Source organism: Hylobates moloch, unplaced genomic scaffold, assembly GCF_009828535.3.
Source record: "Hylobates moloch isolate HMO894 unplaced genomic scaffold, HMol_V3 SCAFFOLD_19, whole genome shotgun sequence".
NCBI lineage: Eukaryota > Metazoa > Chordata > Mammalia > Primates > Hylobatidae > Hylobates > Hylobates moloch.
In genome coordinates, this window is record NW_026652294.1 from 13,043,075 (window position 1) to 13,060,300 (window position 17,226).

Genomic DNA, 17,226 nt, shown 5'->3' on the forward strand with positions numbered 1-17,226 from the left:
GCCTGCTTAAGAACGGCTACAAAAACTTTTGTGAGTTGGGGGATTTGCAGAAATCTCAATATGTATCATACGTAAATATCAAGATTCAGCTGATACCTGCTGTAAGGAATTTATATGGAGGCTCAGCCTTCTGAAAAGTGGGGGAACACTGAAAAATATTAATGTAGAATTGGCCGGGCATGGTGGCTTACTCCTGTAATCCTAGTACTTTGGGAGGCCGAGGTGGGTGGATTGCCTGAGCTCAGGAGTTCGAGACCAGCCTGGGCAACACATTGAAACCCTGTCTCTACTAAAATACAAAAAATTAGTCGGGTGTGGTGGCGTGTACCCTGTAGTCCCAGCTACTCTGGAGGCTGAGACAGGAGAATTGCTAGAACCTGGGAGGCAGAGGTTGCAGTGAGCCGAGATCACGCCACTGCATTCCAGCCGGGGTGGCAGAGTGAGACTCCGTCTCTTAAAAACAAACAAACAAACAATAATGTAGAATAATGGATTTTGGCTAGAAAACATGGGTTATAACCTATTAGGACTATGACTTTGGACAAGTCACTTACCAACTGTGAACTTCAGCTAGTATCCTTCTCTCACGGGTTGTTAGGCATTTTCAATGAGGTAAAGTACATAAAAAGCCTGGCCTAGGTGCCGTGGCTCACACCTGTAATCCCAGCACTTTGGGAGGTCTAGGCGGGCAGATCACAAGGTCAGGAGTTTGAGACCAGCTTGGCCAATATGGTGAAACCCCGTCCCTACTAAAAATACAAAAATTAGCTGGGCGTGGTGGCGTGCACCTGTAGTCCCAGCTACTCGGGAGTTTGAGGCAGAAGAATCGCTTGAACCCGGGAGGTGGAGGTTTCAGTGAGCAGAGGTGGCACCACTGCACTGCAGCCTGGGCGACAGAGTGAGACTCCTCTCCCAAAACAAACAAACAAACAAACAAACAAACAAAAAACGCCTATAGGCTGGCCTCTCCCAAAACTAACAAACAAACAAAAAACGCCTATAGGCTGGGCGTGGTGGCTGACCCCTGTAATTCCAGCACTTTGGGAGGCTGAGGCCGCTGGGTCACCTGAGGTCAGGAGTTTGAGACCAGCCTGGCCAACATAGTGAAACCCCCGTCTGTACTAAAAATACAAAAAAGTTTGCCAGGCGTGGTGGCGGGTGCCTGTAATCCCAGCTACTTGGGAGGCTGAGGCAGGAGAATCACTTGAACCCGAGAGGCAGAGGTTGCAGTGAGCTGAGATTGTGCCATTGTACTCCAGCCTGGGCAAAAAGCATGAAACTCCATCTCCAAAAAAAAAAAAAAAAGCCTGTAGCTGACATTTAGTAGATGCTTTTATTAAAAGTAATATTCACACACTCACTTATAAGGAATATTGGATTTTGGTCTGATAAATGATAGGTACTTGAGAAATAAATTAATTGTTTGATAATTTTCAAATTTATAACTAGTTTTTTTTTTCATCCTCTTCCCTCATTCTTAATCTTGCAGCTCCTGGATCTCCCAGGTATCATTGAAGGTGCCAAGGATGGGAAAGGTAGAGGTCGTCAAGTCATTGCAGGTGAGTGGTCAAGTGCCACCATCCTGGGATATCATTCCCTTCTCTGGTACTATTCCTTTAGTCAGGGACTACTAGGCTTGGAGATTATACCACAGTGAAGGGCATAGTTTCACCTGACTTCTCATTAGAGGTGAAACTTGAAGGGACCTCAGCTGCAACATTAGCAATGTTCTGAATCTCTGCTAACATTGTAGCTCCTAGGCATGTATGGGTATAGAGCTCTTGAAATGTGCCTAGTACAATTAAGGAGCTAGTGGAGTCTGTATTGGACAATGCAGCTTTAGACATTTTATATGGCTGTCATCTTGAGATTTTCTGCTCTTCTCTTGTGTGGGATCTTCTGTTTCCTATAGGCAGTGTCTACTTTTTTGGGATGTTTTGCTGAAGCACATTCTTTAATAACTTCCCCAGAGAAGATGAGTGATACAGGTAAATTTTTCTGTCTTTTCTTTTTTTTGGGGTGGGGGGGACAGTGGCTCACTCTGTCATCCAGGCTGGAGTGCAGTGGGACAATCTTGGCTCACTGCAATCTCTGCCTCCCGGGTTCAAGGGATCCTCCCACCTCAGCCTCCCAGGTAGCAGGGACTACAGGGTTGTGTCACTATGCCTGGCTAATTTTTTTTTTTTGGTAGAGATGGAGTTTCACCATGTTGCCCAGGCTAGAGCTCAAGTGATCTGCCTGCCTCAGTCTCCCAGAGTGCTGTCCTTTCATGTTTGAAGGTTATTTTTATTTTACCCTTGTACTGGAGTCATTAATTTGGCTATTTATAGAATTATAAATTAGAAGTCATTTTCCCTCAGAAATTTGAAGAATGCTATCTTCTAGCATCTACTATTGCTGTTGAGTCCAATAGTTAGAACTTTTTTTTGTTTTTTGATAAATAACCAACTTTTTTCCCTCACTGGAAGATCTTAAAAGCTACTTCAGGCCGGGCACGGTGGCTCACACCTGTGATCCCAGCGCTTTGGGAGGCTGAGGCGGGCAAATCATGAGGTCAGGAGATCGAGACAATCCTGGCTAACACAGTGAAACCCTGCTTCTACTAAAAATCCAAAAAAAAATTAGCCGGGAGTGGTGGTGGGCGCCTGTAGTCCCAGCTACTTTGGAAGCTGAGGCAGGAGAATGGCGTGAACCCAGGAGGTGGAGCTTGCAGTGAGCCGAGATCGTGCCACAGAGCGAGACTCCGTGTCAAAAAAAAAAAAAAAAGCTACTTCAGCAAACTAATTCTTGGCTTGGGCTTTTCCTTTTTCTTTCTTTTCTTTTTTTTTTTTTTGAAATGGAGTCTCACTCTATTGCCCAGGCTAGAATGCTGTGGCACCATCTTGGCACACCGCAAGCTCTGCCTCCCGGGTTCACGCCATTCTCCTGTCTCAGCCTCCTGAGTAGCTGGGACTACAGTCGCCCGCCACCACGCACTGCTATTTTTTGTGTTTTTAGTAGAGATGGGGTTTCACTGTGTTAGCCAGGATGGTCTCGATCTCCTGACCTCGTGATCTGCCTGCCTCGGCCTCCCAAAGTGCTGGGATTGCAGGTGTGAGCCACCGCACCTGGCCCTCTCTTTCTTTTCTTTGATTTATTTTGCTGGATATTTGGTGGAGCCTTTTTTTTCTTTTCTTTTCTTTTTTTTGAAACAGGGTCTCGCTCGCTGTCACTCCCATCACCTAGCCTGGAGTGCAGTGGTGGGATCTCGGCTCACTGGAGCCTCGACTCCCTGGACTCAGGTTATCCACCTCAGCCTCCCGAGTAGCAGGGACTACAGGTGCGTGCCACCATACCCGGCTAATTTTTTTGTATTTTTAGTAGAGACAGGGTTTTGCCATCTTGCCTGGGTTGCCTTTTTTTTTTTTTTTTTTTTAAATTTCCATCTCCCTTTCCTGGTGTGGTAGACTCAGCATGATGACTCATATCTTTCATTTTATGGGAAATTTTTCTGTTTTCTTTGATAATTTCCTCTATTTCTGAGTTCCTTATTTATGGAAGGACTGCTAATAGAATGCTAGACTTCTGGGTTTATAATTTTCTTAATTTTCTTTTTTTATAAAGATAGAGTCTCACTTTGTCATGCAGGCTGGAGTGCAGCGGCCTGATCGTACATAGCTCACCATAACTGTGAACTCCTAGGCTCAAGCAGTCTTCCCATGTCAGCTTTCTGAGTAGCTAGGACTACAGACACGCAACACCGTGTGGGCTAATTTTTAAAATTTTTTTGTAGGGGTCTTGCTCTGTTGCCCAGGCTGGTCTTGAGCCCCTGGGCTCAAGTGATCCTCCTGCCTTGACCTCCCAAAGTGTTGGGATTACAGGTGTGAGCCACTGCACTTGGCCCTTTTAATTTTTTAAAATTATCTTTTGTCTCTTAATTTTTTCTTTATGTGATTTTCTCATCATTATCTTCTAATCCTGCTATTGAGTGTATTTCTGTAGTATTATTTTTAATTTCTAAGACTTTGTTTCTGTCTTCTGATTTTTCCTTTTTTTAGCATCTTGTTCTTGTTTCATAGATGCACTATTTTCTCTTAGACTCTTGTCTATTCTGGGTTTTTTTTTTTGTTTTTTTTTTTGAGATGGAGTCTCACTCTGTTGCCCAGGCTGGAGTGCAATGGCGCGATCTCGGCTTATGCAGTCTCTGCCTCCCGGTTTCAAGTGATTCTCCTGCCTCAGCCTCCTGAGTAGCTGGGATTACAGGCACCTGCCACCACGCCTGGCTAATTTTTGTATTTTTAGTAGAGATGGGGTTTCGCCACGTTGGCCAGGCTGGTCTTGAACTCCTGACCTCAGGTGATCCACCCACCTTGGCCTCCCGAAGTGCTGGGATTACAGGCGTGAGCCACCGGGCCCTCCCGACTCCTATCTATTCTTAACAAGGACACATATGACTTCCCTGTTGTCAAACCTGATGGCCAATTTATTGTCCACATCTTTCTAAAGAGAGTAACACAGTTGCTCACTCCCTCCTTGAAGTATTTGCTTTACCTGATCTCTGACACCAGTGCCCCTTCCTGGTCTCCTTTGCTTGATCTGCCCCATCATCAGACTCTTTAAATGTGGATTGCCCCAACACCTAATCTTGGAGATTCTTTTCTTCTCTGTCTCTGCTCTATGTCAAATGAGGGTTATTTCATCTAGTTCTTTGGTTTTAAATGTCTGGATCTGTATTCTAATGATTATGAAATGTGTGGCAGTAATTTGCCTCTGATGAACTGCATACCAGCTGCCAACATATCCCTGCTTGGATGTCTAATTAGGTGTCTCAAACTTAACATGTGTAAGATTACATTCTTGATCTTAGCTGAGGCGGGAGGATCACTTGAGCTCAGGAGTTTGAGACCAGCCTGGGCAACATAGTGATACCTCATCTCTATTAAAAAATGAAAGTAAATTAAAAAATTGAAAAACAAAAATAAATTCTTGATCTCCCATCTTCAACTTGCTCTTCCCTTAGTCTTTTCTATCTCAGTAAAGGCAAATTTATCCTTCAGAACTTTTAGGTCAAATCTTTTTTTCCCTTTCATCCCCTGCATCTACTGCGTTATTGTATCCAGCTGGTTTTACCTTTGAAATATATCTAGAGGCCAGCCACTTTTTTTTTCCCCCTTTTTCATCCTTAAGTGAAAAACATTGAGTTATGTGACGGACATGCTGACTACTATGCTAAGGAGGAAACTCTACCAAAAGGTTGAGTTAATCATGCTTCTCAGTTCATGGCACATTTTCTTTTCTTTTTTTTTTTTAGAGACAGGATCTTGCTCTCTTGCCCAGGCTGGAGTACAGTGGCATGATCACAGCTCACTGCAGCCTCAATCTCCTGGGATCACGTGATCCTTTCTTCTCAGCCTCTTGAGTAGCTAAGGACTACAGGCATGTACCCTCATACCCGCTAATTTTTTACTTTTTGAGAGACAGTCTCACTATGTTGTTTGGGGTGGTCTCGAAAACCCCAGGCTCGAGAGAGTCTCTCTCTTCTCAGCTTCCTGAGTAGCTGGGACTGCTGGCATGCACCACCATGGCAGGCTAATTGATTTTTACTTTTTTAGAGGTAGAATCTCGATATATTGCCCAGGCAGTGATTGTTGTCTTACTGTTTTTCAAGAATTTCTCTTAAATTCTATGTCTAATATGATATCTACTAGTTACATGTGACTAACATTTAATTACAATTGAATAAAATTTAAAATTTAGTTCCTCAGTTATGTAAGCCACATTTTATGTGCTTATTAGCTACACATGACTAGTAACTACTGTATTGGACAGTACAGATGCAGAATATTTTCATTATTACAGAAACTTCTATTGGATAGCACTGCTCTCGATATTAATTCCTTGTCAGCTTTAGACATTATAAATATCTTCTCCTGTTAATTTTGTCCAAGGTGGTATTTGTTGAATAAAAATCCTTAATTTTGTTAGAATCTACTCTTTATTTGTAGCTGGGACCACAGATGTGCGCCACCACGCCTGGCTAATTTTTTTGTATTTTTAGTAGAAACAAGGTTTCACCATGTTGGCCAGGCTTGTCTAGAACTCCTCACCTCAAGTGATCCGCCTGCCTCAGCCTCCCAAAGTGCTGAGATTACAGGTGTGAGCACCTGGCCTACTCTTTATTTTTTCTTATGGTTTGTGCTTTTAAAGTTTAATTTAAGAAGTCCTTATCTTTCCTTAAGTCTTAGATACAGTCTCCTGTTTTTTCTATACTTTTAGATCCTTTATTCACCTGGAGACTACTCTTATATCTGATATTAGAAGGGTATCCAATTTTAATTTTCTCTGTATAATGGGCCACTTTCCCCAACACCTTCTGTTTTTTTCCCCTTTGATTTGTAGTGACTCCAAACTCTTCACCTATATTGTCACTTCCTTCATTATGTCTTGTCTTGAACATTATAGCCCCATAACTGGCCTTCTTGCTGCTATCCTGCTGCTCTGTAGTATCTTCTCACTACAGCTAGAATGATTGTGTATAAGAAGTCAGATCAGTCCAGGCACGATGGCTCATGACTGTAATCCCAGCACAGAGGCAGGCAGATCAGTTGAGGCCAGGAGTTCCAGACTATCCTGGCTAACATGGCAAAACTCGATCTCTACTAAAAATACAAAAATTAGCTATTTGGGAGGCTGAGATGGGAGGATCACTTGAACCTGGGAGGTGGAGGTTGTAGTCAGGTGAGATGACGCCACTGCATTCCAGCCTGCGTGACAGAGTGAGACTCTGTCTCTAGAAAGCAAACAAAAAAAAGAAGTCAGATCATGTCATTTCTTGGCTATACCTTCTGATGTTTTCCCATATTATTTGGGATGAGATCCAAAGTCTTTACCATAGCTTACAAGCTACGGTAAATGACCTGGCCCCTGGCTGCCTCTCTGACCTCCTTTTCTATCACTTCAGTCACTGGGCTTAAGATATCACTGGCCGTCCGGGCGTGGTGGCTCACAGTCTGTAATTCCAGCGCTGTAATTCCATAGTCTGTAATTCCAGCACTTTGGTAGGCCGAAGCAGATGGATCACGAGGTGAAGAGATCGAGACCATCCTGGCCAACATGGTGAAACCCCATGTCTATTAAAAATATAAAAATTGCTGGGCATGGTGGCTTGTGCCTATAGTCCCAGCTACTCGGGAGGCTGAGGCAGGAGAATCGCTTGAATCCGGGTGGCAGAGGTTGCAGTGAGCAGAGATCGCACCATTGCACTCCAGCCTGGTGACAGCAAGATTCTGTCTCAAAAAAAAAAAAAAATAGCTGGACGTGGTGGTGTGCTCCTGTAGTCCCAGCTGTTTGGGAGGCTGAGGTAGTAGGAGGCTCTCTTGAGCCCAGGAGGTCAATCTGCAGTGAGCCATGATCATGCCACTGCACTGCAGACTGGGCAACACACAGAGACCCTGTCTCAAAAATAATAATAAGGCTGGGCGTGGTGGCTCACACCTGTAATCCCAGCACTTTGGGAGGCCGAGGTGGGTGGATCACCAGGTCAGGAGATCGAGACCAACCTGGCCAATGTGGTGAAACCCCGTCTCTGCTAAAAATACAAAAATTAGCTGGGTGTGGTGGTGTGTGCCTGTAGTCCCAGCTGCTTGGGAGGCTGAGGCAGGAGAATCACTTAAACCTGGGAGGCGGAGGTTGCAGTGAGCCGAGATCGCACCACTGAACTCCAGCCTGGCGACAGAGCAAGACTCTATGTCAAAAAATAATAATAAAAAAAAATAAAATCATGGCCGCTTGGTGGCTCATGCCTGTAATTGCAGCACTCTGGGAGGCTGAGGCAGGTGGATCACTTGAGGTCATGAGTTTGAGACCAGTCTGGCCAACATGGTGAAACCCTGTCTGTACTAAAAATACAAAAAGTAGCTGGGCATGGTGATGCATGCCTGTAGTCCCAGCTATTTGGGAGGCTGAGGCAGGAGAATAGCTTGAACCCGGGAGGCGGAGGTTGCAGTGAGCTGAGATCACGCCATTGCACTCCAGCCTGCGTGACAGAGTGAGACTCCATCTCAAAAAAATAAAATAAAATAAAATCAGGCTGGGCATGGTGGTACATGCGTGTAATCCCAGCACTTTGGGAGGCTGAGGCGAGTGGATCACCTGAGGTTGAAAGTTTGAGACCAGCCTGACTAACATGGAGAAACCCTGTCTCTATTAAAAATACAAAATTAGCCAGGAGTGGTGGTCCATGTCTGTAATCCCAGCTACTCGGGAGGCTGAGTCAGGAGAATTGCTTGAACCCAGGAGGCAGAGGTTGTGAGCTGAGGTCGCACCAATGCACTCCAGCCTGGGCAACAAGAGTGAAATTCCATCTCAAAAAAAAAAAAAAAAAAAGTCTACCACTGAGGCTGGGCATGGTGGCTCACGCCTGTAATCCCAACACTTTGGGAGGCCGAGGTGGGCAGATCATGAGGTCAGGAGTTCAAAACCAGCCTGAACAACATGGTGAAACGTTGTCTCTACTCCATCTCAGAAAAAAAAAAAAAAAAAAAAAAAATGAGATGGCACACATGTGTAGTCCTGGATATTCAGGGAGACTGAGGCAGGATGATCAGTTGAGCCCAGGAGGTGGAGGTTATAATGAGCTATGATCATGCGACTGCACCCCAGCCTGAGTGACAAAGCGAGACCCTGTCTCTTCAAAAAAGAGAATTAAAAAAAATGAGGAACTGGAAAGCTGATGGAAGCAGAATATGTTTTTTTGTTTTTTTTGTTTCTTTTTCTGAGATGGAGCTCTGTTGCCCAGGCTGGCTGGAGTGCAGTGGCATGATCTCAGCTCACTGCAACCTCTGCCTCCCTGGTTCAAGTGATTCTCGTGCCTCAGCCTCCTGAGTAGCTGGGATTTCAGGTATCCACTACCACGGCCAGCTAATTTATTATTTATTGATTTATTGATTTATTTTTGTAGATGGATTCTCACTCTGTTGCCCAGGCTGGAGTGCAGTGGTGCAATCTCAGCTCACTGCAATCTCTGCCTCCCGGGTTTAAGCGATTCTCCTGCCTCAGCCTCCCAAGTAGCTGGGACTACAGGCATGTGCCACCACACCCGGCTAATTTTTTGTATTTTTAGTAGAGATGGGGTTTTACCATGTTGGTTGGGATGGTCTCAATCAGCTGACCTTGTGATCCTCCTGCCTCAGCCTCCCAAAGTGCTGGGATTACAGGTGTGAGCCACTGCGCCAGCAGTTTTTGTATTTTTAGCAGAGACAGGGTTCACCATGTTGACCAGGCTGGTCTCAAACTCTGGACCTCAGGTGATCTTCTCGCTTCAGCCTCTCAAAGTGCTGGGATTATAGGCATGCGCTCCCATGCCCAGCTGGAAGCAGAATTTTTGACAAATGAATTTTAATATAGGAAAAGGCCAGATACTGTGGCTCATGCCTGCAGTCTCGGCATTTCGGGAGACCAAGGCAGGAGGATTGCTTGAGGCCAGGAGTTAAAGGCTACAGTGAGCTATGATCATGCCACTGCACTCCAGCTTAGGCAATAGAGCGAGACTCTGACTCTGTCAGTATAAATATAAATATAAATATATATTAGTAAAAATAAGATATGCAGGCAGAAACAACTCCTTTTTTTTTTGTACAGATTGAATCTTACTTTGTTGCGCAGGCTGGTCTCAAACTCCTGGCTCCAAGCAATCCTTCTGCCTCAACCTCCCAAAGTGCTAGGATTACAGGCATGAGCCATTGTGCTAGGCCAAAATAGTATATTTTATATGATTCCATTTATATGAAATTCTAAAACGTGCAAACTGGTGGCAGAAAGCAGATCAGTGGTTGGCTGGGAATAGTGGGGAAGATTGAAAGGAGGCACAAAGGAATGCTGTAGGTGATGGAAATATTCCGTGTCTTGATTGGTTTGGTGGTTACACAGGTGTATACATTTGTCATTGAACTGTGTGCTTTAACGTGGATACAATTAAAAAAAAATTGTACCTCAATAAATTTGGTTAAAAATATGCTAACCAAGGGTGGGCGCAGTGGCTCACGCCTGTAATCCTAGCACTTTGGGAGGCTGAGGTGGGTGGATTGCCTGAGCTCAGGAGTTCGTGACCAGCCCAGGCAACATGGTGAGGAAACCTCGTCTCTACTAAAATACAATTAGCCAGGCATGGTGGCATGTGCCTGTAGTCCCAGCTACTGGGGTGGCTGAGGCCGGAGAATCGCTTGAACCCGGGAGGCAGAGGTGGCAGTAAGCCAAGATTGTGCCACTGCATTCCAGCCTGGGCAACAGAAAATGTGTCAGCTCTTGGGCAAATAGGTGCTGATTTCATGGCATACAAAGCAAACTGACTTCTGGTATAAATCTTTTGTAGCTATAAGAACTTCATGTATGTATGTATGTATTACAGAAAAATCCCTTGACACTTAAATGTAGGGGGAAAAAACACCTCTGCATGAGTATTTGGGTTAGTTAAGGCTTTATTGAACTTTCTTGCGTATGTTTTTTTCTTACTCTTCAGTGGCCCGAACCTGTAACTTGATCTTGATTGTTCTGGATGTCCTGAAACCTTTGGGACATAAGAAGATAATTGAAAATGAGCTAGAAGGCTTTGGCATTCGCTTGAACAGTAAACCCCCCAACATTGGCTTTAAGAAGAAGGACAAGGGAGGCATTAATCTCACCGCCACTGTAAGTGGGGAATGTGACATGGGGCAGGCTGCTGCAGGAATTGGAGTGGGGAGTGGATTGGGGTGCATGGACATTGACATTGGAAAATTTCGTGGCTTTACCCTGCACTAATTGAGATAACACAATGACTTTATAATGACTGACAAGAAAGACTTCAAGATTAGGATAGGAGCCAGTCTCAGACTTACTTTGCTACTTATTTCCTCTTTTGGATTATCTATTGGGGATGATATGGGAGTGTGGACCAATATTATGCTTGCATAAAGTAGATGGCCGCCAGTATCTTCTGTTTTCATTCATTTAACACAAATTTATAGAGTGCCTACCATGGGCCAAGCATTATTTTAGGCTCTGGGCAGGAATGGAAGAGGGAATAGTGAAACCCCCTGCTTTTATATTCTCATTGGATAGAATAGCAAACAATGTTAATGAGTAAAATATAATGTATTAGTCAGTGGTAAATATAAGAACACAAATAAAGTAGGGAAAGGAGATAGAGTGTTGGTGTGAGGGTTGCGGTTTTAAGAACGTTGGTCAGGGAAGTCTTTACTGAGGTGACATGAAGGTGTGAACCAAGTGGGTATCTTGAAGGAGAGCATTTGCTTCATGCCTCAGCCTCCTGAGTAGCTGGGATTACAGGCACCTGCCATTGAGCCTGGCTAATTTTTGTATTTTTAGTAGAGATGGGGTTTCACCATGTTGGCCAGGCTGGTCGGTTTCATTCTGTCGCTTAGGCTGGAGTACAGTGGCACAAAATCATAGTTCAGGCCGGGTGCGGTGGCTCACGCCTGTAATCCCAGCACTTTGGGAGGCCGAGGCGGGCAGATCACGAGGTCAGGAGATCGAGACCACGGTGAAACCCCGTCTCTACTAAAAAGATACAAAAAAATTAGCTGGGCATGGTGGCGGGCGCCTGTAGTCCCAGCTACTCGGAGAGGCTGAGGCAGGAGAATGGCGTGAACCCGGGAGGCGGAGCTCGCAGTGAGCCGAGATTGCGCCACTGCACTCCAGCCTGGGCGACAGAGCGAGACTCCATCTCAAAAAAAAAAAAAGAAAATCATAGTTCACTGTTAGCTCAAAACTCTTGGGCTCAAGTGACCCTCCCGCCTCAGCCTTCTAAGTAGCTGGGGCTAAGTCACATGCCTCCAGGCTTGGCTAATTTTTTTTTTTTTTTTTTGGTAGAAACGGAGATTTGCCATGTTGCCCAGGCTGGTCTTGAACTTTTGGCCTCAAGCTGTCTCCTGCTTCGGTCTCCCAAAGTGTTGAGATTACAGGTATGAGCCACCATACCCAGCCATGTTTTTTTTTTTCCTGAGCTAAAAAAAAATGAACTCTTATTACTAAAATGGTAGGGCTTTTGGTAGAATAGGTTTGGACGGAAGGAGAAGATCAGGATGTTAAGTTTTTGATGCCAGTTAGACATCCAGGTGTTTCTGTCAAGAAGGCATGTGGGGTAGGCTGGGCACGGTGGCTCACGCCTGTACATCTATAATTCCAGCACGTTGGGAGGTTGAGGCAGGAGGATCACTTGAGCCCAGGAGTTCAAGACCAGCTTGGGCAACAAAGTGAGACCCCATCTCTATAAAAATAATAAAAACAAGAAGGCATGAGGAATTATCTAGGCTAGATATATAAATTTGGTGATTATCAACTTTAATGTCATGGGCCTAGCTGAGATCACCAAGGATGTGAGTATAGATAGAAAAGGAAAGAGCTGGGTGTGGTGGCTCACGCCTGTAATCCCAGTACTTTGGGAGGCTGAGGCGGGCGGATCACAAAGTCAAGAGATGGAGACCATCCTGGCCAACATGGTGAAAACCTGTCTCTACTAAAAACACAAAAATTAGCCGGGCATGGTGGCACACACCTGTAATCTCAGCTACTCGGGAGGCTGAGGCAGGAGAATCGAACCCGAGAGGTGGGAGGTTGCAGTGAGCCGAGATTACGCCACTGCACTCCAGCCTGGTGACAGAACGGGACTCCGTCTCAAAAAAAGAGAAAAGAGAATTGGCCAGGCATGGTGGTTCACACCTATAATCCCAGCACTTTGGGGGGCCGAAGTGGGTGGATTACCTGAGGTCAGGAGTTGGAGACCAGCCTGACCATGGCAAAACCCTGTCTCTACTAAAAATACAAAAATTAGCCAGGTGTGGTGGCATGTGCCTGTAATCCTGGTACTTGGGAGGCTGAGGCAGGAGAATCACTTGAACCCAGGAGGCAGAGGTTGCAGTGAGCCAAGGTTGTGCCACTGCACTCCAGCCTGGGCGACAAGAGCAAAACTCCATCTCAAAGGAAAAAAAGGAAAAGAGACTCAGAGAAATAAGACTTCTTAGACCAAGAGAGAGAAGGAAAACTGAAAGAGTTTGAAATACTGGAAGCCAAGTAAAGTGTTTCAGATAAGAGTGACCAATTCTGTCAAATGCTGCTTCTCTGTCAGAATTGATACAGAATTGAGAATTTCCTACTAAATTTAACACTCCAGAGCCCAGATGATTTGACTCGCATAGGTTTAAGCTGTCCTGCCCAAAACATCTTTCCCATTATCCTATCTTAATATTCGAATTTGAACATTTAAGATTATTTCTGTGTTAGTTTGCCAGTGCTGCCATAATACGGTACCATAGATGGGGTGGCTTAAATAACAGAAATTTATTTTTCATAATTCTAGAGGCTAGAAGTCTGAGATCAAGGTGATGGCAGGGTTGATTTCTTCTGAGGCTTCTGTCCTTGGCTTACAGATAGGAATATGGCGTTTGCTCTGTGTGTCTATGTCCTAATCTCCTTTTCTTATTAGGACCACCAGTATTGGATTAGGGCCCCACCGTAATGACTTTATTCTAATTTGATTACTGCTTTAAAGACTCTATCTCCAAATACATCACATTCTGAGATACTGAGGTTAGGACTTCATATGAATTATTTGGTGGGGGAAGGAGGAACACAGTTCAGCATGTAACACCGTCCTTGGAGTTTGGACATTTATTTCCTACTAAAAGTCAGTGACACTCATCCTGGATGTCTTTAGTAGTGAGTTCGCATCTTAGCTAGAATTTTCCAGGTACATGGATATTGGTACACTTGGCAAGTATTTTTTTTTTTTTTTTTTTAATTTTGTGCTGACTAGTCATCTGCTATTCCCTTTCAGTGCCCCCAGAGTGAGCTGGATGCTGAAACTGTGAAGAGCATTCTGGCCGAATACAAGATTCATAATGCCGACGTGACTCTACGTAGTGATGCTACAGCTGATGACCTCATTGATGTGGTGGAAGGAAACAGGTACTGACTGAGTGTGCAATCTGTGCCTGACTGAATTGGAAGCGTTGTGATGGAAACAGTATTGAATCTTGAATTTGGCAGAAGTTTATCTTAATTCCAGTTGTCCTACTATCTTCTTTTTTTTTTTTTGAGATGGAGTCTCACTCTGTTGCCCAGGCTAGAGTGCAGTGGCATGATCTCAGCTCACTGCAACTTCTGCCTCCCAGGTTCAAGAGATTCTCCTGCCTCAGCCTCCCAAGTAGCTGGGATTACAGGTGTGCACCACCATGCCCAGCTAATTTTGTATTTTTAGTAGAGACGGGGTTTCATCATGTTGGCCAGACTGGTCTCAAACTCCTGACCTCAAGTGATCCGCCTGCCTTGGCCTGCCAAAATGTTAGGATTACAGACATGAGCCACTGCGTTCAGCCTATGCTACTATCTTAAATGATAGTGGGCTTTGATTTCTTTCTTTTTTTTTTTTTTTTTGTGAGACAAGAGTCTCACTCTGTCACCCAGGCTGGAGTACAGTGGCGCAATCTTGGCTCACTGCAACCTCCGCCTCCTGGGTTCAAGCGATTCTTCTGCCTCAGCCCCCTGAGTAGCTGGGATTATAGACGCCTGCCACTACGTCTGGCTAATTTTTTGTATTTTTAGTAGAGATGGGGTTTCACCATGTTGGCCAGGCTGGTCTTGAACTCATGACCTCAGGTGATCTACCCACCTCCGCCTCCCAAAGTGCTGGATTACAGGTATGAGCCGCTGTGCCCAGCCCACCCCCGCCGATGGAGTCTTGCTCCGTTGCCCAGGCTGGAGTGCAGTGGCATGATCTCAGCTCACTGCAACCTCTGCCTCCCGGGTTCAAGCAGTTCCCCTGCCCCAGCCTCCCAAGTAGCTGGGACTACAGGCGTCTGCCACCACACCCAGCTAATGTTTGTATTTTTAGTAGAGATGGGGTTTCTCCATGTTAGCCAGGTTGGTCTCAAACCTCAGGCAGTCTGCCTGCCTCTGCCTCCCAAAGTGCTGGGATTACAGGCATCAGCCACCACGCCCGCTGGCTTTGGTTTCTTTAGCTGTAAACTGAGGGATTAGTTTTTATTTCTGACATCCTTGCTTTTAAATTTAATTATGATGGTCATATTCCCCATTTCAGTTTTTTTCTTTTACAGCCTCTTCCTATGAAATTCTCTATTTCAGTTACTTGCTGTAAACTAAGCTGCCCCCTAAACTTTGTCATGTGATAGTTGAAGAAAGTAGTAGGTCAGTCTGCTCTTCCAGAATTAATCCACCTGAGAAGTTATATAGGCTGTGTCCTTCAGAAGTCTGAGGGGGCCAGGCTGTGTCTGTTTTCTCCATCCTAAGAGTATGTAGCTGAATATCTATTTCATGATACATTACTTTTTTTTTTTTTTTTTTTTGAGACAGAGTCACGCTCTTGTCACCCAGGCTGTACTGCAGTGGTGTGATCATGGCTTACCGCAGCCTTGAACTCCTGGGCTCAATCCATCCTCCCACCTCAACCTCCTGAGTAGCTGGGACTATGGGCGTGTGCCACCAAGCCCAGCTAATTTTTGTATTTTTTGTAGAGATGTTGTTTCACCACGTTGCCGAGACTAGTCTTGAACTCCTGGGCTCAAGCAATCTGCCTGCCTTGGCCTCCCAACGTGTTGGGATTATAAGCATAAGCCACTATGCCCAGCCCATTAATATTACTGAGACTTTAATAAGTTAAGTCACTGTTAAAATTACTCATAGCATTTGCATATAATATTTTTAGTTGCTCCCCTAGTCATTTGTTCCTATATGTTGGATGAGTGTATTTACTCCTCATTTGAAAACAAACAGAAGCCATTGTTTTTTGTTTTTTTTTTGAGACGGAGTCTCGCTCTGTCACCCAGGCTGGAGTGCAGTGGCGCAATCTCAGCTCACTGCAAGCTCCGCCTCCCGGGTTCACGCCATTCTCTTGCCTCAGCCTCTCCGAGTAGCTGGGACTACAGGCGCCCGCCACCACGCCCGGCTATTTTTTTGTATTTTTAGTAGAGACGGGGTTTCACCGTGGTCTCGATCTCCTGACCTCGTGATCCGCCCGCCTCGGCCTCCCAAAGTGCTGGGATTACAAGCGTGAGCCACCGCGCCCGGCTAATTTTTTGTATTTTTAGTAGAGACGGGGTTTCACCATGGTCTCGATCTCCTGACCTCGTGATCCGCCCGCCTCGGCCTCCCAAAGTGCTGGGATTACAAGCGTGAGCCACCGCGCCCGGCCTGAAGCCATTGTTTTCAGTTAGGCATTTTACAAGTGAGGCAGTTAAACCCTGAGAAGTTGTGGCTTGCCTAATTATTAGTAACCTTAGCTGTCATATTGATTCGACACTAGGAATATGACATCGGTAGATGCTATATCTGTTTTACCAGTATTATTTATTGTACCAATAAATAAAACATTTATTTTTTAGTCTTTAAGTATAAATTATGTTTTAAAACAGCCTTGTAGGAAACTGACTCAGAGGTTAAGTAACTTTCCTTAGGGACACATAACATCACCTCTTCATATCCACAGAGGATTGCTTCCAGGACCCCTTGCAGATAATGAAACCTGCAGATGCTCAAGGCTCATATATAAAATGGTGTAGTACAGCTGACTCTCCGTGTCTGTGGGTTTTGATCTGCAGTTGGTTGAATTCAGGAATGCAAAACCTGCATATATGGAGGGCCAGCTGGGATTAGAATCAGTCTGAGCACTTCAAAGCTTGTGTTCTTTCCACTGCAGTATGCTTTCCTAGCAATTAGCTTTGTGGCTGGTACTAGGGCCTGACTTTTGTTACTTTTCAACCCATAGTTCACTTTTTCTTTTTCTTTTTTCTTTTTCTGGCTGTTCTGCTACTTATGATCCCTCTTGGGAGCACCAGTTGGGTCTGGGTGAGGGTGTGCTGTTCAACAGTCTGACAGTTTTGTCAACAACTCCAGACTAATACCCTGTTTTTCTTCAACTTTTGTAGAGTTTATATCCCCTGTATCTATGTGTTAAATAAGATTGACCAAATCTCCATTGAGGAATTGGATATCATCTATAAGGTGCCTCACTGTGTACCCATCTCTGCCCATCACCGCTGGAATTTTGATGACCTATTGGAAAAGATCTGGGACTATCTGAAACTAGTGAGAATGTAAGTCTTTGTGGATAGGGTAATGTTGCTGTAGGAATTAACCAGACTGTCCTAAAATGATACTTTCTGGAGTTCATTAACAAAATCTGGCTCTTTTTGAAAATATAAGTAAATTGGTTCCTATTATCTACTAGGTCATATT

General features: G+C 44.8%; 1 protein-coding gene across 3 annotated transcripts in view; it reads left to right on the top strand.

Annotated features, from left to right (window-relative positions):
* The window catches only part of DRG1 (developmentally regulated GTP binding protein 1), a 34,524-nt gene that overhangs the window by 10,315 nt on the left and 6,983 nt on the right, over window positions 1-17,226 (top strand). For all 3 annotated transcript variants that reach the window (XM_032139833.2, XM_032139834.2, XM_032139835.2), the window contains exons 4-7: window positions 1,490-1,559; window positions 10,496-10,665; window positions 13,811-13,941; window positions 16,917-17,084. In XM_032139833.2, coding sequence (XP_031995724.1) covers window positions 1,490-1,559; window positions 10,496-10,665; window positions 13,811-13,941; window positions 16,917-17,084 — 539 coding nt within the window. The remainder of the gene's footprint in view (window positions 1-1,489; window positions 1,560-10,495; window positions 10,666-13,810; window positions 13,942-16,916; window positions 17,085-17,226) is intronic.